This window comes from Ahaetulla prasina, chromosome 3, assembly GCF_028640845.1.
Source record: "Ahaetulla prasina isolate Xishuangbanna chromosome 3, ASM2864084v1, whole genome shotgun sequence".
NCBI classification, from domain to species: Eukaryota; Metazoa; Chordata; class Lepidosauria; order Squamata; family Colubridae; genus Ahaetulla; species Ahaetulla prasina.
The window spans coordinates 147,275,527-147,299,934 of NC_080541.1; the positions used below are offsets into that span (position 1 = coordinate 147,275,527).

General features: G+C 38.3%; 2 protein-coding genes across 5 annotated transcripts in view; one reads left to right on the top strand and one right to left on the bottom strand.

Moving 5' to 3' along the window:
• The window catches only part of RPAP2 (RNA polymerase II associated protein 2), a 94,589-nt gene extending 86,839 nt beyond the window's left edge, over positions 1-7,750 (bottom strand). For 3 of the 4 annotated variants that reach the window (XM_058179176.1, XM_058179179.1, XM_058179178.1), the window contains exons 1-6: positions 7,656-7,750; positions 6,337-6,376; positions 4,747-4,861; positions 3,981-4,079; positions 2,069-2,134; positions 1,121-1,209 (exon numbers count right to left, since the gene is read on the bottom strand). In XM_058179176.1, coding sequence (XP_058035159.1) covers positions 1,121-1,209; positions 2,069-2,134; positions 3,981-4,079; positions 4,747-4,861; positions 6,337-6,376; positions 7,656-7,707 — 461 coding nt within the window. In that variant the 5' untranslated portion in view covers positions 7,708-7,750. The remainder of the gene's footprint in view (positions 1-1,120; positions 1,210-2,068; positions 2,135-3,980; positions 4,080-4,746; positions 4,862-6,336; positions 6,377-7,655) is intronic. The other variant, XM_058179177.1, reaches the window with a different exon arrangement.
• An 18-nt stretch (positions 7,751-7,768) lies between these two features.
• Positions 7,769-24,408, top strand: part of GLMN (glomulin, FKBP associated protein) — a 53,666-nt gene continuing 37,026 nt past the window's right edge. Inside the window, exons 1-7 of the mRNA XM_058179183.1 lie at positions 7,769-7,890; positions 13,016-13,074; positions 13,492-13,617; positions 16,073-16,213; positions 17,128-17,236; positions 18,471-18,717; positions 19,638-19,740. Coding sequence (XP_058035166.1) covers positions 13,039-13,074; positions 13,492-13,617; positions 16,073-16,213; positions 17,128-17,236; positions 18,471-18,717; positions 19,638-19,740 — 762 coding nt within the window. The 5' untranslated portion in view covers positions 7,769-7,890; positions 13,016-13,038. The remainder of the gene's footprint in view (positions 7,891-13,015; positions 13,075-13,491; positions 13,618-16,072; positions 16,214-17,127; positions 17,237-18,470; positions 18,718-19,637; positions 19,741-24,408) is intronic.

The following is a 24,408-nucleotide window of genomic DNA, read 5'->3' on the forward strand; positions in this document are numbered from 1 at the left end:
TAAAGTTGGCAGTCTTTGTTTGGGATCATCCCTAAAATTAGAACTCCAATAAGATTAGGTAAAATAATCCCGATTTTCAGGTGAAAAGGTCTTATCTAGACTTCAGATAAGGCATGGTTTCCAAATCAAGCAGGACAGTGCTGATTACCTTTTCCCTGATCGCTTTTGATAACAAATCGTAAAACTATTTTACAGTTCTCCGCATCCTTGGAGAACGTTTCTCCCCTTGCCTTTTTAATTATGATTAGACCGCTCACCAATACTCAAAATGGGTCCTTCCCATCTGTACCTAACCACAGCACAAACATGGCCTGACAATATCATTTTTCTGCTTTGTCTTCATAACATTGCCTTCACTTTGTCTTCAGTCCGTGAATAACAAATGCTTAAATGATCATTAGATGTACCAATGGTAAAGCAGTAGTTAATAGTAGTATTTTCCCCTACCCAGGACAGGCTGAAGAAGATGTATAGAATCTGTTACACTACTACACCTTGGAGAGAAGCCAGTTAATGATCTAAAACAAAAGCAATCAATATAGGATATGGATTGACAAACCATTAAACAGCAGTCTGCTTAGCCATAGTCAGAGGATGACTTTATTCAGCTTTGGCTGGTATGTCAGTTGCAACTTTAACCAATCCAGGATGCTTTGGAAACTGTACTTCATACTCTGAGCATCGCTCAGTTCAAGTTTCAGCTCTGGGAAAGTTCATGTATCATGTTCCTTAGCGAGTCACTACAGTCTGAATTCACGCACTATGCTAATGAAACCAAATTATGGCTTAAAGTGAGGTAAAGCCTGAAAGATTTCTTCTCAGACAGACAACTACTAGATTCTAGTGAAATCCATAACCTAATAATCTGTCATAAAGCAAATTTAGGGGACTTTTTTATATTAAGTCTCATTTAATATGGATTTATATGGATCTCCTATTTAAATATAAACATACTGGCTATCAATAGGACGAGTTTTGATTAAATAATATGGATTATGTTCTCTGACAAATAAAAACTGGGTTTTTTTTTATATTTCTGGTTTTTGTCTATTAACATCCATCAACATCTATTTTTGAATTTCTAAGAAACCAGAGGAAGAAATATGAGTGATCTAAGTACCTTTCTTCTTCTCGAAGCCACACTGGAGTTTTGGATATTTGGCCCTCGAAGTATTTTGATGCTTTGTAACAAAAATTGCTGCAAAAACGCTGCTCCCCATAGAAAGAATAAGAACAACAGTTATTTCTTCAATATAACAAAACAGAGATGGTGCAAAGTTGCTATTTGTCATGGCATTTGGGAAACAATCAGTGGTTAAGTGTTCTGTCTAAGGTGAACCATATGAGGACATCAACCTTGGTTAGTTGGCACTTGTACATCTAGATTTCAAATGTAAGGCCTAAATTTCGGCTTACATGGAACTGTCCATTCCCTGATGCTGAGAACTAACCTATGCTACTGGGTTAAATTTAATTTAATTTAATTACAGTTTAAGTTAAGAGACAAAGAGGCTGCTCACCACTCCTCACTTGAAACCCACTAGCCTAATAGGGCTACTCTTAAAAGAGAAAGCAGGCAGTCCACTATTTTTGCATTTCTTCAATAATAGCTGATATTAGAAGAGCAGTAAAGCAACATAATGAAGGGAAATTATTTTCTGATCTGGGTTCCTGTCAAGTCACATTTATTTGCTCTATACATTATAGTTTATGGTTCAGTTTTTGTGTCTAATCCCAGCCAGTAAACCATCACTGAGCAAACTATGACCTGGTGCAATATACAAATTCAGCCAATCTTTATTTGCTGAAGTTAAACACTGTCTGACAGAATTAGATGAAATAGCTTTGAATAACCTGGGAATGAAAAGAACATCCAACCACATTGGTAGAGAAATGTAGAAAAGAAAATCCAACCACAATGGCAGACAAATTGGAAAAACAGTAAGTGAAAATCAGGAGAAAACAAGCTGCCTGGAGTCCATGGACATAGCCAACATTTATTTGCAAGCTCTTTCTTGTGGAACAATAAATGAAACACAATTAACTTTAGCAATGATTTTAAACTTACCTTTCTTTCGGTAATATCATATACTTTGTTTGTTTTTGTGGAAATTTTATACTTTTGTTTTGGCACCTTAAAAGTAAGAATTGCAAAGCAGTTAGTTGATTAACTTAGTTCATTAACTTAGCTAGTTCAGCATTCTTCTCTTTCAAGTAATATATTTATCACAGTTCAAAAAACCACCATGCTACCTCATTCAATTACTTATATTAACTTTAGGCACTTTCTCCCTCATTTATCTTTTTTCTTTATGGTACTGTATTTTTCTCCTGCCTGTATCAGACTGACCGTATCGTTATCTGTATCTAATTTTTTACTATGCATGTGAAGCATATTATGAGCTAAAACTTTATAGAGATTCTCAGTCATCCAGGTCATGGTTGTCCCAAAGGTGCTTTTTCAGGCGGCAACTGGACTTTCTTGTTTTTTTCTTTGAAAACGTTTCGCTTCTCATCCAAGAAGCTTCTTCAGCTCTAACTGGATGGGGGGAATGGAAGGATTCAAATGACCAGCTATCTGCAAGGAATATAAATCCTTCCATTCCCCACCATCCAGCCAGAACTGAAGAAGCTTCTTGGATGAGAAGTGAAGCGTCTCCAAAGAAAAAACAAGAATGTCCAGTTGCCTCCTAAAAAAGCACCTTTGGGACATATTATGAGCTACTAAATCAATGCCAAGCACCTCAAAATGAATCAGTAGGAAGACAGCATCCTTCAGAAATATTAGTAGTGTGTTGCATGAAACACTTTCCTCTGTCGAAGAGATTCTTTCATTTAATTAAACAGGAGTAAGATTTTCTAAAGTGCACCCTGTAAAGAGATTGACTCAAAATAGATTACAGGGGATAAAAGAAACTTCTGAAGCTGCTACTGCTCTTTTCATCCTTTCTTGGCATGGATTTAATGAGAGGGACAGAAAAGTGTGCTTTCCTTTCAGTTAACAATGATCTAGTATAAAATCTAAACCCTGGGGCATTCTGTTGTTGCTGAAATAAAGCGCCATAATAACCACAGCTGCTGAGAGTTGTACTTCATTGGTTTCCCATCTCTGAACTGCAGTTGTTCTTAACCCCGATTCTGTAAAATAAGCTAGCTTCATAAATGACTAAAGTTTATTGCGTAATCGAAAAGGAAAAACAGGAATAACGAATAGGTGCTATTACCAAATTGAAAACTTTAAAAATGGCAAAAAATATGTCTCTTATTGAATTTGAATTATGTGCAACATGGAGCTGTAATTCAATGGTAGGACCCCCAAATCCAATTCCAGGTATATCTACATAGGACTGGAAAAGTTTCTTCTTGAAATCCTGGAAACTTGCTGCTAAAACAATGTAGGCACTGTTGGTCTAGATCAGGGCTGTCAAACGGACCGGATGCATCATGCGTTGCCCATGCCCATGCCCAATTTAGCAAAGGGTGAAAAGTTCCAACACATCATGTGATGCTGCTGTGATGATGTGAGTTTGACACTCCTGGTCTAGATGGTGCAATGATCTAACTTCATCACTGGATTCATACAACCTAATAAGCTGTAACGTGGCTAATAAGCTGTTTAAGCCACAGCATGACATGTAAATCCACCCAACCAGAGATTATGTAACAATCCCAGTTAAAATCATAACACAATGCCTAAACCCTTGTGGATTCTACAAAAGGACTGTTGGTCATTACATGCATTTGAATAACATTAAACCATTTGGAGCCAAAGCTTCTGAGCCCCTCTTTCTTCCAATCAATTTAACTTAATTGAATTTGGGGCAATCCTTATCTCTGCATAGAGAAAAATGTGAGAGAGTGAATTTCAATTGATCTCATTTAACCCGAATAAGCAAAAGGCTAGTGTGAGATAACTCCCTGGAAGCAATACATTTTGAATGAAAAATGGCAAGAGACGCATACCACGCATAAACTCTTACATTCTGTAGCTTATTTTGACAGAGAGGGTAGCCACATAGCTTGATGATAAACCGTTCTTCCACCACATCCATATAGTGAGAAGGTGTTATAAGCCTCCCCTGAAATGACAAAACCAAGAGGATTCTGTCAAAATTATTTTCATCTAGTAATAAAAGCAAAAGTTTTAGAATTTAGGACAATCTAAAAGCCAAGGGGATATTTAATATAGCATCATGTTTCTAATCTGTTCAATAGCCAAAATTCAGTTGGCAACCCCCCCCCCCAAAATTTCAGTCTTACTTTTAAAAAAAAACACGAATACGAATTTAAGTTAAGGCATTAGGTCTCCCACATAGAAAAGATCCTGCCCAAATCCTCTCACATGAAAACAGAGAGAGAGGAATTTCCCTCTTGCTTTCTCCAATGACATTTTTATATTTCCTTCTGTAACTTTCAGGTGTAGAAAAAGTTTTCTAAAAACACAAGACTTGTTCACAAAAAAGTCATGTGGAATGGCATACTGTCTCATCCATTTTGTTTTACCAGCATGTATCTCTATCCAACTACCAGTAAAAATCTTGCCTTAGCATTAGTGAACATGGTCACTATAGTACACTTGATAGACTTATTTATAGTACACTATATTTAGACTTATATACCAGTCTATAATGCTTTACAGAACTCTCTGTACATAAAAGAAAAAGAAAAAAAATACCTTCATCAAAGGTATTTTATCAAATACATTTCATCAAATGTAAAGAAAAGTAAGTTTAGGAAAGAACATACACAATCCACAAATAATTCTTCGGTGATGTCATCTTCCAACAGGTGTTCAACAACTTGCAATGCTTTCCGCTCACACTCAATTTTTTTCCTAATAGCAGCTTCAAGTGCTGCTTTCCTAGAAAGGAATAAGGATTTAACAATGTAGTGTATATAATATTTTCATATCAATTTGCTTAAAAACTTTTATTTGAATAATGTATTTCATTGGAATGTTATATTCATTACATAAAACCATCCTTCTGTTAGGTTTATTTTGAAACTTGGTTTGAATTTTCTGTCATGCTTTTGAAAAATGGCTGGCACAAAGGGGCCTGCCAGTCCGAATATATTTAATATCCCCAAAACTTATTCACAAAGATCATAACAGGATCTAATAATCTTCCTTGTAATAAGCAAACTGGTTAAATAAATGTAAACGATAATCCTATAATCACAAACTTTAGAGCAAGTCTCCCACAGAACTTACAGGGAGTTGTCTTTGAATAAATATGCCCCCCAAGATCCATAAATGTATTGGTGTCCTCTGGTAATAAACCATTCTCCATAAAGTCCTTATCTAATATACAGATAATGCTCAATTTACAATTGTAATGGAACCTGCCCATTATTGTCATACAACAATTTGGTCATGTAACTGTTTTTTTGCAGTGGTTGTTGAGCAAAGGCAGCAGTTGTAAGTTTGAATGCTGCAGTCATTAAGCAATGTGTGGTTTATGTGGTTGTTCACGAATCCATTATTCACAATGGAGTAATTTTGCTAAAAACTATACTTTTTCAGCAAAATCGTAGTGAATCAGTGTCACGTGCCAATAGGGTGCTACAAAATGCTATGTTACTAAGCACCTGAAGTGTGGTCGTGTGACTGTGGAGCAGAGTGATCAGAATTTCAGATCCAGGTCACAAGTCCTCTTTTTCAGGTAGGTTGTACGTTTGAGTGGTCACAATTTCATTGTACACATGTTGTGCATTGACAATAAAGGTTTGATTTGACTATTTGATTTGACTGGTTGTAAGCTGAGGACTACAGTACTATAAGCGTCACAAGCCATAGGGATAGTTAAGACAAGTAAGTCTTGTTATCACGCTTGGAGTTATGATACTTCATATATTATCTCTACAATACTACGATGTAGGTCAAAGTGATAAGAGGCAATCTGCAATCCCTAGACTCTAACTGTAGAAAATTGAACTTTCTTACACTTTTAAGATTGGAAACAACTCAAAACGGAAGTGTTAAACTTTTGTTACAGCACACACAACCCATTCAAAACTCAAATTAAAAACCTGCCTTGTTCACAAATGCATGTGGCCCTGATATAAAAGGTTGCTCACTACGATATTCAAAATGAAAGTATCCAGGTTCAATTCCTCAACCAACTAGGGGACTCTGAACCACAGAATCACAGCTCTTTGAATCCCAAGCATCTTCTCTGCTCCAACTCCAAATATCTGCACACGACAACTTTAGGACCCACAAATATCTCTAGGCTCTTTTATATGGCTGTTGGAAGGATAACATGAGAGGAGATCTCTGGGACTCTTTTAGAAGATGGGACATAGCTATAAGCAAATAATATTTAGAAACGATACCTTTCAGCAGCATCTTCATTTTTTAAAGGTGGTTTGTTTCCTATTATAAAGAACAACGAGAAATTAAGAATAAATCGCAGAAGCCAGATGTTGAGTTCTAATCCCACTTTTGGAATAAAAAATGGCTGGGTGGCTGCGGGTCTGTCAGTGTCTCTCAACCCAGTCCACCTCACAGGGTTCTTGTTCCAGGAACTATGGGGAACTATGGACCCTTCTATGATTTGTGGACTTCAACTCCCATAATCCCTGAGAACAGCCATAATTCTGGGAGTTGGAAGTCCACAAGCTATAAAAGGGGCCACAGTTTCCCACCTCTGTTCCAGGGGAAGGAAGGAAGCAGGACTATTAGGAAAGCTTGCTGTCTCCGACTCTAAATAGAATAGAATAGAATTTTATTGGCCAAGTGTGATTGGACACACAAGGAATTTGTCTTGGTGCATATGCTCTCAGTGTACATAAAAGAAAAGATACGTTCATCAAGGTACAACATTTACAACACAATTGATGATCAATATATCAATATAAATCATAAGGATTGCCAGCAACAAGTTATAGTCATACAGTCATAAGTGGAAAGAGATTGGTGATGGGAACTATGAAACGATTAATAGTAGTGCAGATTCAGTAAATAGTCTGACAGTGTTGAGGGAATTATTTGTTTAGCAGAGTGATGGCCTTCGGGAAAAAACTGTTCTTGTGTCTAGTTGTTCTGGTGTGCAGTGCTCTATAGCGTCGTTTTGAGGGTAGGAGTTGAAACAGTTTATGTCCAGGATGCGAGGGATGAGATCCTGCTATTAAAGGAAGTGTACATGTAGTGTATAATAAAGTATAATATAATAAATGTAAGTATAATAATGAAGTACATTTGGGAAGCTCAAGGTTATTATTATTATTATTAGAACAAGCCGACCAACCAAAGGCATCTCTTTCCGGCCACTACCCTGGGAGTATTTTCTGGGATCAGGGGTCTCCAACCATGGTCCCTTTAAGACTTGTGGACTTCAACTCCCAGAGTTCCTCAGTCAGCAAAGCTTGAAGTTCACAAGTCTTAAAGGGACCAAGATTGGAGACCCCTGATCTGGATGTTGTGACGGTAAGATTTCCTGGAGGTTTATTCCCCATACTATAGCGCTACACTGCATACCGTCTCCTTTTCCCATCTTCCCTCTCCCTTGCCATCCCAATCCCTTGCCCACCCCTCCAGAGCTGCGGAATGGTTTGACCGTCGAAGGAAGTAGGAAGGAATAGCCCATGTACCGGGGAATGGTGGGGGGGGGGAAAGAGAGAGTAGTGGGTTGTTTTTTATAATGAAAACAAACCTAAGCGTCTGCGCCCGCTCGAGGCACTTCGCGGCGCTTCTTCCGCCATCATCCGGAGCCTTTTCCGGCGTTGACCTCTCACCGGAGGGTGGAGCTTGGGGGCAGGCGGGGCTTGAAAGGGGGCGGGGCGGTAGGAAATGCTCCTGGGGAAGCTGCAGCGGCTCGGGCTGAGCTTGAGACTGCGGAGGCAGCGGCCGGGGCGCAAGAGGTTCCCGCTTTCCTCGCACCCCAAACGGTAGGGAGGAGAAAGCGTGCTATGGGGCTGGAAAGGGGTGTCAGCTAAATTATTCTCGGATTTAAGAGGCAGGAATGGAGGGGGGCGGAAAGTAGCTGCTCCCCGTCGATTTCCACCCTGCTTATGCCAAGTAAAGGGCGCTGCACGGTATCCCCCTCCTAAATAAACTTGTATGGTGGATTTGTGGTGGTGTTTATAATAGGCGCTGGACGGTCAGTCTGGCTCCCGTCAGTAACTGTGTGACTGCACTGAGTCTTAATAAGATATTAAAAGGAAAGTCCTTACTTTCCCACCCATTACTTAAAAGGGGGGGGGGTGCAACTCATCACATTTGTGGAAATGAGGTTTTCAGAGGAGAGGGGGCTGTCTGTCAATGGAGATTCTCAGTCGTCGAGGTTATGGTTGACCCAAAGGTGCTTTTTTCAAGAGGCAGCTGGGTTTTTCTTTGAAGATTTTGAAACATCTTCAAAGGAAAACCAAAAAGTCCAGTGAAAAAGCACCTGTGGGACAGAGGGGGCAATGCCTTTCTTATGCCCGAGGGTTTATTAACTGCTTTCTTTCCTCCTTCCCTAAACATTCTGGTTTTTCACCAATTTCATTCTTCACAGTGATGCTTTTAAAAACTGCTGAGAAGGGTGTTTGCGGGTAGAACAATTTTCATCAAGGTGTGTGTGTGTGTACCACTGTGGAGTTACAGGGAATCCTTGAATTATGCTGATGTTTGCCTCAACCGGTGAATGGTTTTGTCCTGATTTGTCTATGTGTGCATTGATTATGTGCAAAGTAATTGGTTTTCTCCTGTAGTTTTGCTTCCCAGAATCTATTGGAGTTGGATAGCAAATGAATTTAAATAATTATAATAAATACGGTAACCCCTTTCAGTGTTTTACCAACCAGCAGAAAAAAACTTCCACCAATCATAGACTTGCAGCAAGGTTTGGCTCTGTCCAGTCTTCTCTAAGCTTGTTCATCTGCTCCTACCCACATCCCATGTGAGCATTTTCCATGTTTAAAAACACTGGGAAATAAAGATACATCTAGAAAGATGCCCATCCCAATGAGGAGGGAATGAGGTTCTGCCAGGGTAATTTGGTCTTGTGGAAAAGGAGAACTAGAATTGATTAGCTTATGGGCAGCCTTAGGGTTATTCCCAGCTGGGGGGGTAAGAGATTGAAATGGAGAGATAAGATTAGTTCAACTTCCTTATTCTTAGTGCTGTACTAAGGAATATCTGGGCTGCTGCATTTTATGTTAAGATACATTTGAAAAGATTTTAATGTGGAATAGTGAAAACCTTCCCAATCTTTTCTCTAAATTAAATTATCAAACAAATTTATATAGCTGTTCAACTCACCTAGGTGATTTCTATGTAAAGGTTTGGCCTCTCTCTGTGCTATTTGAAGTGTGGAGAAAAATTTGTGTCAAAAATAGTGCATATTCACACATTTGTGGTACAGTAATATAAATCAAGGGAATTTATTGAATGTTGTAAAGACTGGGAGAATATGGCTTTGATAGAGACTGGTTAGAGACCAGAGTGGAAGAGTTATGTCTGCCTCTTCCAACATTGCCAAGCAATGCAATGCCAAGCTCTTGCATCATGTTTGAAATGGGCCAGCTGACTTTCCCTCTGGAAAAATGAGTGATTTTAACACACCTTCATGTCATTGTTAGATGATGCTAGACTAAAAAGTAGCATGCTAATTTTGTATTAGTATTGCTACTAAAAACCTATGGCCATGTCATTCATGGGCTAGGGATGGAACAAGGACAGTGTTGTGGAACCAAAAGGGGAAAATAAGTACTATCAAGGTAAAATTGTGTTGTCTTAATGGCAGAGGGGAATAGGCCCAAAGAGTAGATTTCATCATAGTTGTAGCTGATATTCCCTTAATTAGCCTTCTTTGCCTCAGTAAGCTTCCATATCTTTAATTTTTATATTGATGAGGTGAAAGAAACATTTTGTTTTTGGTGTTTTTTTAAATAAGTTGAAATTGTGTACATTTCTTTGGTAAAGGCATTGTGATTGTAATTGACTTAGTAGGCTTATATAAGGCTATTAGCCACTGCTTGCTTGGAAACATATCCAGTTTAATTCAAAGGTTAAGGCTGGCTTACATTACTTTGCAAGTGTGAAAGAGGTTTCAGATTTCTAAGTGCTTTGTCAGATGCTGAATCCTCCTTTCTGAAATGAGATAAGATTTCTTTTGTTATCCTTTCCTGCATATCCTTTGAGGGTATGCAATCTTTTGGGTTGTGACATTTGGAAACTTGAGAGGTGGGGTGAGCATACTCACAATTTCCCCAATGTAGGTTTACTTTTCCAGAAATGCCTCAGGGTGAGGGAGATGGGCATGGTCAACCATGGAACAAGTATGGATTGGAAGGCAAGTTAGCTCCCTTGGATGCTTTGTAACATTGCAGTGCTCTTGCAAATAAATAAATTTGAGATGTTGGATATAAGATGGATGGCAAATTTTCTAAATAAATAAGATTAAAAAAATATATTTTATAAATGAATAGGTTATGCTAGATTATTTTGGTCTGCAGCGTGGTGGAGACTTGGTGGCACCAAGAGATAGTCTGAGGACACACTGATTTCCTCAAGCACGATGTTAACCATTGCTTAACAATTAAAAGTATTAAATTTTTTACTATCATTTAGCAGCATCAGCTTGCTTGGTATTAAAGTACGAGATAGTTTTTACATTAAAGGACATGATCTGAAACTCAAAAGTGGAAACAACATTAAGGGGAGGCAAATAGTTGCAGAAATGAATAGAAGGAATATAAGATTGTGTGTTCTGCGCATGTTTAGAGTATTACAGAATGGAATGTGTGGCTTTTTAAAAAAATGCAAGTTTGATGAGATACTTTGTTCTGAGAATCATGAATACTTTTTCTTTAAATTATGATCCTGGGCATTTTCTTTTTAAAATGTTTTTTCATATGTGAAAAGTCACTTGTACTTCTGAGGATTAGGATCGAGAAACATCTGAGATCAGTATATAATTACTTTTTCTTCCATTCAGTTGTGTCCAATTCTTGGAGGCTGCCTGGACAAGTCCCTGCAGTTTTCTTGGCAGTATTTTTTGGGAGTGGTTTCCCATTGCTGCCTCTTTAGATAGAGTGGCCCAAAGTCACCTGGCTGGCTTGTGTCAAAGGCAGGAGTAGAACTCAAATCTACCAGTTTCTACTCCGATGCGTTAACCACTGTGTTGTAGTGTAGCATATCCCTAATCTGGTTGCTCTCAAGTGTCCCATTTGTAATGTTGGTATAAGATCTATCTGAGAAACCAGTCAGTTTTAGTATATACAATGGGGAACAGCATTGTTTTGTATCAGGCTTTACACCAGGAAATCCCAGCTGTGCAGATACTTAAATTTTAATTGGTAATTTGTATTAATTTGGCAGAACTCTCTCCAAAATAACACAATGATTAGAATCTTTACTGAAAACAAAATGATTGGCCCTCAGCAATGCAGTTATGTTATCTATGATGTAGAATTTAAACTTGAGTGTTTTCCTTCTACCTGACTAAATAGATATTGGCTCATTCTCTCAATAGCCTTGAGATACAGGTGACACTTTATATAGTGTTTTTCATCTAAATATATTGGGCTAGCTGTAACTAGGATGGGGCCCTGTCTGAATCAAAACCAAGCTCCATGTCATGAAGGGGTGGATGGATGACCATGCCATTCTTGGGCACTATTCCAAGATAAATCACAACTTGCCTTATAATATACAACCTTGTTCTCCCACACATATGAGTATGCACACTGGCTCGGGTTCTTGCTTGCACTGCTATTGGCAAGGTCCAAGGGAATTGGATAGACCATCTATCATCTTTCACTCATATGTAGATCCTCATAGTACTAGAATGGGCTGGGAAGGTAAAGGTAAAGGTTCCCCTTGCACATATGTGCTAGTCGTTCCCGACTCTAGGGGGCAGTGTTCATCTCCATTTCAAAGCCGAAGAGCCAGCGCTGTCTGAAGTCGTCTCTGTGGTCATGTGACTGGCATGATTAAATGCCAAAGGCGCACAGAACGCTGTTACCTTCCCACCAAAGGTGGTCCCTATTTTTCTACTTGCATTTTTTACGTGCTTTCGAACTGCTAGGTTGGCAGAAGCTGAGACAAATAACAGGAGCTAACCCTGTTACGCAGTACTAGGGATTCAAACCGCTGATCTGCCGACCTTTTGATTGACAAGCTCAGCGTCTTAGCCACTGAGCCACCATGTCCCTGTGGGCTGGGAAAGGAGTACTTAATTAATTTGATTTAATTTTATGTACCTTTATTTTTATAAATAATTCAAAGTAGAGAACGTACCTAATACTCTTCCTTTCTCCCATTTTTCCCACCACAACAACCCTGTGAAGTGGGTTAGTCTGAGAATGACTAACTCAAAGTCACCCAGCTGCCTTCATAGCTAAGGCAAGACTAAATTGTTTTCTGGTTTTTAGCCTGGTGCCTTAACCACTAAACTAAACCAGCTTTTATTTATCTGACTCTTAGTCCCATAGGTGATTTTTCAAGAGGCAACTAGACTTTCTGGTTTTTCTTTGAAGACGTTTCACTTGTCATCCAAAAAGCTTCTTCAGCTCTGTTCCACTCTGCAGAAGTTTGCAAAAGATGATCACATGACCCCGGGACACTGCAACTATCATAAATACAAGCCAGTTGCCAAGCAACCAGATATTGATCACATGACCATGGGGATGTTGCATTGGTCATAAGTGTGAAAAATGGTCATAAGTCACTTTTTGCTGCTATAACTTCGAATAGTCACTAAAAGAATGGTTGTAAGTTCAGGACTACTTGTGCAGCTAGGATAGAGACCTAAATAATAACTGGTAATGGAAGCAAGGTATCAGCTGTAGGAACTAGTAAATTATTCAGTATCCTGAATGCTGTGAAAAGTTGTACAGTATCTGAAATCCTGAATATTAAACTTAGACAGAATTAAGCTAAGTGAACCAGTATGCCAACTCTACATAAAGCTATATCCTTTCTCACATCTTTCTCCTTGTTAGCTTTTTCATAAGCCTTAAGAAAATTCACAATGGGGAAAAGAAAGGAAACTTGCACTTGTTCATGTCTATTTTTATTTCATGATAGGGTTCTTGAGGAGCAAGAAAAAAATGGCAAAAGAACTTCAAGAAATAATACAAAGATGTGTAAGTACTTTATTGCTTGCCCAGTTACCAAGTTTGAAAGCATTGTTTTCATCTTTGAACGTACTTAAATCTGATCTTCATTTTTTTCAATGTCTGATTTGGGGCTGTATCATCATTAAACTTGTACAAAGATGGAGATTCTGTGTTTAAATGATCTTGGATTAGACCCTAATATTTATTCGTGCTGTTAATATTTATCTTTGGAGTGCAACTCATTGTGTAGTCTATACTGAATTTTTTTTTAATTTTGTATTACGGTAATAGTAGTTTGAATACAATACTCTGTAATTGAAATATTAAGAGGCTTACATGTTCTTATACATTCTTTAAAAATGTTTGCAATAGTACAATATCAATATCATATGTTTCTGATTACCTTTATATTGTGAATTATAATTAAAAGATATGTTCTTTCAGCAATTTCTTGATGAAGAGAATTTTAAAGGGGAAGATTATAATCTTTTTCAAGTTGCTGGACAGAAATGTTTCGAGGAAGGGAATATAGCTGAAGTCTTGGAAATTGTACAAAATAAAAAAAATGTGGTGAGTGAAAAATACATATTTTTGTTTTATGTCTGATTGCAAACATGAAAAAATAGGAATTATGTATGTTCTTACTGTAAAACAGAGGCTAAACATCTTAGTATGTTATTTTAATTTGTCTATTCAATTTGGATGCTTCTCAATTCCAACCAAATCTGGTGGTTCACATCAATAGATAACAAGAACAGTGAGATGCCAACCATGAGCTGAAGCAAGTACAAATACAACTAGAAAATAATCATAATGTAGTAATACAACAACAAAGCAAACGTACAGGTAGTCCTCCACTTACGACTGTAATTGAGCCTGCAAGGTTGATTATACTTGTGATAGTCATAAAGCAAGTCACCAGGTGACTGCACTTGATTTTACAACCCTTTTTTGTGGTGGTTGTTAAGCAAACAGGGTGGCTTTAAAGTGAATGCTGTAGTCATTAAATGAACCATTGTTTGCTATGGGGTGTTATTTTGCCAGAAATTTGAAGTAAAGATCTAAATCATGGTCATATGATTTGGGACATTGCCAGCAGCCCTAAATGTGGGCCAGATGCTGAGCGCCCAAAAGGCAGTCACATGACCACAGAGAGGGATGTTGGTACTTTGAATCTGAGTTAGAATAGAATAACAGAGTTGGAAGGGACCTTGGAGGTCTTCTAGTCCAACCCCCTGCCCAGGCAGGAAGCCCTACACCACTTCAGACCCGCAAAGTTGTAAGACTCTTTTTTGGGGTCCTTAGTAACTTCATATTGGTTGTAAGTCAGGGACTACCTGTAAAACATCATAAATGGGAACCACTCTACTCCAAGACCTGGATGAATAGCCAGTTCTTTAGGGCTTTGTGGAATGTCATTGGGCATTTGATTCCCATTCAGAAGGACCAATGGGAAGGGCTGATGCATGAGTTTGATAAATTTGTTTTTTAGCCAAGGTATATTTTCTATGAGGGGTGCTTGGTGCTCTCTGACTTAGTTGTTTTCTTGCAGAAGTTTCCTTACCCAAACTAGGTAGCATCATCAGTTTTATATTGTCTTTGTTCCATATGTTTGATAGTAGCATGCATCCAGTATATGTGAGGATTCAGAATTTTAACGGCATATGGCCATAGCTAACTAAATATCCATAACATGTTTCCTATGTTATTTTGTTAGGAAAAATATCAACTAGTCTTTTGTTAGGAAAAATATTTCACGTGAAAAGGGATAAATACATAATGAAGATTGGATTTGCATACTGTAGTAAGCCATGGTCAATTGAATAAATTGCAGTTGATTGGGTTTGTACACCATGCTAAGCAATAAATCCAGTTTTATGCAGTTCAGTGGTCAAATTGACATAACAGGCTATGGCATAAAAGAGACTGCACATCTTAATGCACTGTATACATTCAGTCTATGTTTGAAATTATCACAGTACTGTTATGATCATAGAATTAGAATTAGGAATAGAATAGAATAGAATAGAATAGAATTTTTTATTGGCCAAGTGTGATTGGACACACAAGGAATTTGTCTTGGTGCATATGCTCTCCGTGTACATAAAAGAAAAAATAGCTTCATCAAGAATCATAAGGTATAACACTTATTGATAATCATAGGGTACAATAAGCAATCGGGAAACAATCTCAATATAAATTGTAAAAATACTTACATTTGAACTATACAGGAACATTCTGTGCTAATAAGTTTATCTATTATTATAATCAACCTTCTACAAAAGAATCCTGTTTGGGTATTGTGCCTTGTGATTCTTGACGAATGTATCTTGTCTTTTTATGTACACTGAGAGCATATGGCCCAAAGACAAATTCCTTGTGCATCCAATCACACTTGGCCAATAAACAATTCTATTCTATTCTATTCTATTCTATTCTATTTGCATCTGGTGCTAAAATCTTAGCTTAATGTCATATGAACAAACCTGGATTTGTGAAATTCTGCTGCCCAACTATAAGTTTATTTGGGAAGGTGCTCTTTAACTGGATTAACATGAGCAGAATGGCATGCAACAAAGATATTTGTTGGCATGAATTGGAATTTGAAATCTTTGGGAAGTAGAAGATGATACACTGGTATTTCTTGAAATTCTTCTAAAATACTATATGTTTTCTTTTTTAGACTATTAAATTCCAAAATAACTGATTTTTTTAAAAAATGTGCATATTTGGGGCTGGGAGGTAGAACTTTTGATCTTAGCATATTCCTCCTAATTTACTACAGGCCTTAAGAACTTGGTGCTTATCATCAGATACTCTGAACTACCACTTCCAAAATGTTGTTTTCTCAACCTCAGTAATTAGAGCTAATGAGCTCTGTAACATCTGGAGGGCATTAGATCATCTGTCCTTGTAATAGATTTCGGAGAAGCTTTCTGATTAATGATATGTCACCACATAGAACAGTTTGAATGTAGACCACTGTGTTTGCCTTTGATGTCTATTTTTAATTTTTTGTCTGCAGCTGAATTTTTTCACCCTACAGGTTATCATAAAAAACATGGGCTGGAGTCTTATAGGACCTCTACTCAGATGTATGCTGAAACAAAGGCAAGATGATGTTGAGAGACAATATTGTATGAAAATATTAGACAAGTTGGTAGAAGTAAGTTACAACATTTGTGCTGTAAGCTGTTTTGTAGTAGTGTTTTTAAAGATTGTCCTTTGGTTGTGTTCTTTATGCTGATATAGACAATAGATATTCTTAGATTTGTAGGCAACTGTTCAAGAAATGGGTACAGAATTGAAGAAACAGGAACATTTAACGTCCCCATTTCCATAAATGTAGTGAAAAGTGTTTTGAGAATATGAATGAATGAAGTGATATTCAAAAGAATAAGAGCATCTTTTATGAGTGTCAGCCACTTATAACTGCACAATCAGGATTTCTAATAGAATGTAATGTAAATTGGCCAGTCAATACCTCTCATTTGAATTGAATTACTATTGATGCTATTTAAATAGCTAAATAGAATCAATTCGGTTTTCATAGAAGAGAAGTAGAACTGTTTCTGTTTCAGAAAACCTTTAAAGAGCCAGTTTGGTATAGTGGTTAAGGTGCCGGTCTACAAATTAGGAGTAAATTCTAGGTATGAAAAACTGGCGACTTTGGACCAATAGGAGAAAGAGTATTATGCATGGTCATCATTTTGAGTTACTTAAAAAGTAAAAAAGGTGGGATAAAAATCTAATAAATATAAAATGTAATTTCATTTTAATATTTAATTGCTTGGGTCAATAAACAAATACCTTGATTAAAATGGTGACATATATTTTATTTCACAAATTAGTAAAAAAGTAACTTGAGGTGTAATGGTTTTAAATATCATGCATAATATATCCGTGTAAAATATCCTTAACATGCTAAAGATGACCATATAAGATAAAGATGAAAAATGACGTTTCCTTCAAATCTGCTCAATTCCTAGTGGAATTTCCTTGGCAGCAAAAGAAAAGTGACTTCCCATTGCTTTCCTGCAATCTTAGAAGCTTTGTTCTAGCTTTTCTTCTTTCTTACAGTTATGCAGTGCAAAAGAGCTTATACTGGGCTTCCTGGAACAGATTGAACAAGCTTCTAGGGAAGAGACATCCTCAGTTATTTTACTTCTGCTTAAACCTTTGCAAGAAGGTAACAAGTGTCTTACTTTTCAAACTTTAAAATGATAGCAGATGGACTGCCAATTTATTTGCAACAGAAATACTTGGGAACACGTCCCCTGATAGCTTATCTAGTTGCAGTTAAGTGGTATCATACAAGGTTCTCAAAAGTCTTCCAAGGCTATAACTGTTGGAAAATACTTAAAGCATCCTTTGTAAGTAACAGGTATTAGATTTTAGTTTCTTAGAATCTGTTTACTTATAGCCGTGATGGTGAACCTATGGCACACGTGCCACAGATGGCATGCAGAGCCCTCTCTGCAGGCACGCAAACCGTCGCCCAGCTCAGCTCCGCCCCACATGTGCACATACCTCCTGCTGGCCAGTTGATTTTCAGTTCTCTCCCGCAGATGCGTCTCCCGCATGCACGTGCATGCATGGGAGGGTGGGGGTGGGGTGGGGTCACGCATGCATGTGTGCGGGGTGAGGGAATCATGGGTGTGTGTGGCCCGTTTTGGGCCTAGCAGGCCTCCCTGCAGCCTACTGGACTAACAACGGCCCATTTTTGATCCCAAAATGCAGTGGGGGGTTCGCATGCGCGCATGCGCAGGGAAGCAGGGAGGTCGCGCGCACATTGCATCATGGGTACAGGCATGCAATGACAAAAAGGCTAGCCATCACTGACTTATAGAAAGGAGAAGCAGTTGAATCCCACTTAGTCAATTAATCTTTTGAGATGGGTGAAAGGAGAAAGTCCTAGAATGCTGAAAATCGGCCCTTGTACAATATATGTGAAAATCCTGAAGTGTTTTTTAGAAAATAATCTAAAATCACTTCTAAACCTCTCCCAGTATCCAGGAAGTGATGAACTATGAGGATGGCAATATGTTTTATGGCACTAGTTTAATACTTGCTAAATCATAATCTGATTAATATGAAGCCATGAATTTTCTAAAAATATGGTTTCTAAAAATATGGCTAAATATTGGCTGGTTTAACACCTCATATTTCACGACTTGCTTTAATTTCAGTTTGTTGAACAAGACAAACATAGCTTATGTAAAATGAACCAGAAAACATAGTTCAGACACACTGTTCAGATGTCATGGAAAACTAAACCAAGCAAATCACATTATGACTTGATAGCTTTGAAGCTAGCTAACGGTTGTTCTTTTCTTAGATCTGTATACCAAAAGTATCTTGGTGTCTAGTACTCAAATAATAAATTTGAATGTTCTCTAACAAAGTATTTTGCTTTTTTTTAGCACTTCTTAAACTTGATACTAAGAAAGCCTATTCAGTGGGGTTGTCACTGTCTACCATTTTGAGCCAACTTTCCCTTCTGCCCATTCCTTACACAAAACAGCAACTGCAAGAAGATCAGCATGGGCTTTGCCAGTGCCTTAATGCTCTAGCACAGTTTGTCAGACCATTTGTCCTTGAAATTGTTCACCACGTGGAGATCTTACCAGGTGGCAATTGCAACGATCTAAAGGAGGAACTACTAGGATTGTAAGTAAGCCACTTTCTTTTGCAGGGGCTATGTAGAGAATCCAGCACCATAGGTTTTACAGCTATTTGTAAAGTTGCAAGTAGCAATTTCAGAGACCGATCTGCAGCAGAAAATGTAGGGTAAAAGCGTTTTGGCTCCTCTTCCACCTTTTTTTTCTATAATAAATGCTATTTTATTGTAAAAGTGCACAGTCCTCTCAATGACGGGCAAGAAATAGTTCTAGAGGACAGGACCATGTTGATGATAGAGTGTGGACGTTAAAAAACAGGCCACGTTTCAATCATATCATCATGGCCGCACAGTCTTAACTTTTTCTACCATACCGTGTAGAACCACCCGAGGTTGCCTCTTATCCACCACTTTTTTTAGCTGGAAAAGAAATCTGTAAAACCTAATGTTTGAGTTCATACTTGTACTAACTAAACTCAATTCATACTGTTTCACTAATATGTTGCATGAAATTGTTTTGTAAATCATGATTCATAGTTTAGCACAGGTAAACCAAGGCAACAGGACATATTAAGCAAAACATCCATTCTTGTCTATTTGTGAACTTGATTTTTGTTACTTTTTTTCTTTTTAGTTCTTTTTATTAAAGCTCTATTACTTTAGTTCCATTAGTTCTATTCTATTGTGAAGTTGCAAGCTTCATTTTCATTATAGCTAAATATACCAGCTATGTCTGAACTCATATTTGGTGGGATTGAGATACTGGCCCACCATGTTTCAACTAGTTTCATGTTGATTCTAGATAATACTAGTGGATTCTGTAAAGAAAAGTTTGAGATTCCGTAACACTTTCATTTTTGGCCAATCCACTGGTTCTTATTTCTAAAATACCTCAAATAAGACCTGTGCTGGCGCACTTATTATTTAGCGTCTTGACTGATTCTGTGATGTGCTCTATTTTTGTTTTCAGTTGCCTGAAAAGTTTAAAATATCCATTGCTAATGGCAGAGCTTGATCCATTGCCTGAAGAGATGGCTGAGAATCACCTAAGGCAGTTTGCAGCTGCGATAGTTGTAAGTCCACCTTGGGTGTGTCGTCTTTTTCTGCCCCAGTTGTAAATGGAATTAACAGTTATGTATAAAATGATTTGCAAACTTTGGCTTCCTAGCTGTATTTATCAAGATTCATGAACAGTATTCCTGAAAGCAGGGTGATTCAGATAAGGGAACTACAAACAGCCCCTTAAAGTGAAGAAATGTGAAGATAGTACAGATGAATTTCACTTTACCATGCTGAAAGAAGTTCTGATGAGAGTTTGTTCTATGCAGCTTCGTTAAGTCGTATCCCCTAGTGGGGAATCACAAACATATGGTTATGTCATCCCAAAGATGTGAGAGCTCTTGTGTCGTATATAAATGGCATTATTACATAAGCATGCCATTTGTGCAATGCCTTCAGGATGGTATTTTTTGCATCATTGCTTGCTTATACCATGTGTGCTGCTGATCTGATTATTTACTACAGTATAAATTTGTCTATGTGCTTTTCATATCAACATGAGCTTACATGTACAATTGACTTACTGGTACTGCAGCCTACCTGAATCTCTCTCTGTGTGTATGCACACGCACACATACACGCACACTTACTTCAGCTTAGCCAACTCTGTTCTGGGTAAGCTTTTTAGAATTTCACTAAAAATTCTTCAAATGAAACATTTGCATACATCCAGTGTGTTTAGGGGAGGTAGACATTAAACTCTTCAGTTTGGTTTGCATTCATTGTAAACTTCCTTTCTAAGCCCAGATTTAGCAGGAAATGATGCTTGGGTTCATCTCACAATCTATATGTAATTTGCAGATCAGTGACTAAGCCAGAATAAAATGCAATTATAATAGGGGGTGCATTGATTCGGTGGTTTAAAGACACTGAGCTTGTCAGCTGGAGAGCTGACAGCCTAGTTCGAGACCCAAGCTCTGTGCAATAGGGAGAACTCCTGTTACTTGCCCCAGCTCCTGTGTACCTAGCCATTTGAAAGTATGCAAATCAGTGGTGGGTTTCTACTGGTTCACCCCGTTTCGGGTGAACCGGTAGTGGTGGCGGCGGGAGGCTCTGCCCACCCACCCGGACGTCATCAGGGACACTCTGTGCATGTGCAGAAGTGCCTCACGCAAGCAAAGCAAGCATGTGTGCGCACACACAGTTCCAAACCGGTAACAGAGGTAAGTGGAACCCACTACTGATGCAAATGCAAGTAGATTAATAGGTATCACTTTGGCAGGAAGGTAACAGCATTCTGTGCACCTTTGGTTTATATGCTGGCCATATGACCACAGAAATTGTCTTCGGACAGCACTGGCTCCCTTGGCCAAGAAACAGAAATTAGCAATGCACCTTACAGTCAGACACAACTGACAGGAAACCTTTATTTTAAAACAAACCATTTATGTTTTAGCATGTTGCATGAAATTGTTTTGTAAATCATGATTCATAGTTTAGCACAGGTAAACCAAGGCAACAGGACATATTAAGCAAAACATCCATTCTTGTCTATTTGTGAACTTGATTTTTGTTACTTTTTTTCTTTTTAGTTCTTTTTATTAAAGCTCTATTACTTTAGTTCCATTAGTTCTATTCTATTGTGAAGTTGCAAGCTTCATTTTCATTATAGCTAAATATACCAGCTATGTCTGAACTCATATTTGGTGGGATTGAGATACTGGCCCACCATGTTTCAACTAGTTTCATGTTGATTCTAGATAATACTAGTGGATTCTGTAAAGAAAAGTTTGAGATTCCGTAACACTTTCATTTTTGGCCAATCCACTGGTTCTTATTTCTAAAATACCTCAAATAAGGCCTGTGCTGGCGCACTTATTATTTAGCGTCTTGACTGATTCTGTGATGTGCTCTATTTTTGTTTTCAGTTGCCTGAAAAGTTTAAAATATCCATTGCTAATGGCAGAGCTTGATCCATTGCCTGAAGAGATGGCTGAGAATCACCTAAGGCAGTTTGCAGCTGCGATAGTTGTAAGTCCACCTTGGGTGTGTCGTCTTTTTCTGCCCCAATTGTAAATGGAATTAACAGTTATGTGTAAAATGATTTGCAAACTTTGGCTTCCTAGCTGTATTTATCAAGATTCATGAACAGTATTCCTGAAAGCAGGGTGATTCAGATAAGGGAACTACAAACAGCCCCTTAAAGTGAAGAAATGTGAAGATAGTACAGATGAATTTCACTAAAAATTCTTCAAATGAAACATTTGCATACATCCAGTGTGTTTAGGGGAGGTAGACATTAAACTCTTCAGTTTGGTTTGCATTCATTGTAAACTTCCTTTCTAAGCCCAGATTTAGCAGGAAATGATGCTTGGGTTCATCTCACAATCTATATGTAATTTGCAGATCAGTGACTAAGCCAGAATAAAATGCAATTATAATAGGGGGTGCATTGATTCGGTGGTTTAAAGACACTGAGCTTGTCAGCTGGAGAGCTGACAGCCTAGTTCGAGACCCAAGCTCTGTGCAATAGGGAGAACTCCTGTTACTTGCCCCAGCTCCTGTGTACCTAGCCATTCGAAAGCATTTCAAATCAGTGGTGGGTTTCTACTGGTTCACCCCGTTTCGGGTGAACCGGTAGTGGTGGCGGCGGGAGGCTCTGCCCATCCACCCGGATGTCATCACGGACACTCTGTGCATGTGCAGAAGTGCCTCGTGCAAGCAAAGCAAGCGTGTGTGTGCACACACAGTTCCAAACTGGTAACAGAGGTAAGTGGAACCCACTACTGATGCAAATGCAAGTAGATTAATAGGTATCACTTTGGCAGGAAGATAACAGCATTCTGTGCACCTTTGGTTTATATGCTGGCCATATGACCACAGAAATTGTCTTCGGACAGCACTGGCTCCCTTGGCCAAGAAACAGAAATTAGCAATGCACCTTACAGTCAGATACAACTGACAGGGAAACCTTTATTTTTAAAACAAACCATTTATGTTTTAGCATGTTGCATGACCAGTCAAACTATTAAGACAAAATGTGCTGTTGGGTTTTGGTTACGAACCAAACCATTGTGATTTGTTAATAATAATTAACCAATGTTTTTTAGATCGTTAAAGTCATAGCCCAGGCAGATTTCTCACTATAAATTCATCATCATGAAAATGATGATGATGGAATAAGTAGAACTATGGAGCACAATCTCTTTGTCCTAATAGCTCTGAGGAATGTAACTGAGAACAACAATGCGCTCTCCTTTTCAACAGGTGGTATAGAAGCCTTATGATTCAAATATTAAGTTTATTAAAATTAGGGAAGTAAAAAATTAAAGTTCGTTTTGTCTTTTTGTAATCAAATGCCCTAAATAAACTTTGCATAGATAGAGTAAGACATTTAGCACCGATCCAATCACAATGAACATCAGTCTCCTGTAGAACAGTATAGAGAGGGCAGAGAGCCAGTGAAGGTTTAAATATCTTTAAGTGGGACAAAATGTACATGAATGGAATTTGCACAAAGGCAAAAACCTCTTTTTTAAAAATCGGAGGCAATTTTTGGAAACTGATCAAGGAAAGAAGCAACTTAGAACTAAGGAGAAATTTCCTGACAGTTAGAACAATTAATAAGTGGAACGACTTGCCTGCAGAAGTTGTGAATGCTCCAACACTGGAAATTTTTAAGAAAATGTTGGATAACCATCTGTCTGAGATGGTGTAGGGTTTCCTGCCTGGGCAGGGGTTGGACTAGAAGGCCTCCAAGGTCCCTTCCAACTCTGTTCTGGGTAAGCTTTTTAGAATTTCACTAAAAATTCTTCAAATGAAACATTTGCATACACCCAGTGTGTTTAGGGGAGGTAGACATTAAACTCTTCAGTTTGGTTTGCATTCATTGTAAACTTCCTTTCTAAGCCCAGATTTAGCAGGAAATGATGCTTGGGTTCATCTCACAATCTATATGTAATTTGCAGATCAGTGACTAAGCCAGAATAAAATGCAATTATAATAGGGGGTGCATTGATTCGGTGGTTTAAAGACACTGAGCTTGTCAGCTGGAGAGCTGACAGCCTAGTTCGAGACCCAAGCTCTGTGCAATAGGGAGAACTCCTGTTACTTGCCCCAGCTCCTGTGTACCTAGCCATTCGAAAGCATTTCAAATCAGTGGTGGGTTTCTACTGGTTCACCCCGTTCCGGGTGAACCGGTAGTGGTGGCGGCGGGAGGCTCTGCCCACCCACCCGGACGTCATCAGGGACACTCTGTGCATGTGCAGAAGTGCCTCACGCAAGCAAAGCAAGCATGTGTGCGCACACACAGTTCCAAACCGGTAACAGAGGTAAGTGGAACCCACTACTGATGCAAATGCAAGTAGATTAATAGGTATCACTTTGGCAGGAAGGTAACAGCATTCTGTGCACCTTTGGTTTATATGCTGGCCATATGACCACAGAAATTGTCTTCGGACAGCACTGGCTCCCTTGGCCAAGAAACAGAAATTAGCAATGCACCTTACAGTCAGACACAACTGACAGGGAAACCTTTATTTTTAAAACAAACCATTTATGTTTTAGCATGTTGCATGACCAGTCAAACTATTAAGACAAAATGTGCTGTTGAGTTTTGGTTACGAACCAAACCATTGTGATTTGTTAATAATAATTAACCAATGTTTTTTAGATTGTTAAAGTCATAGCCCAGGCAGATTTCTCACTATAAATTCATCATCATAAAAATGATGATGATGGAA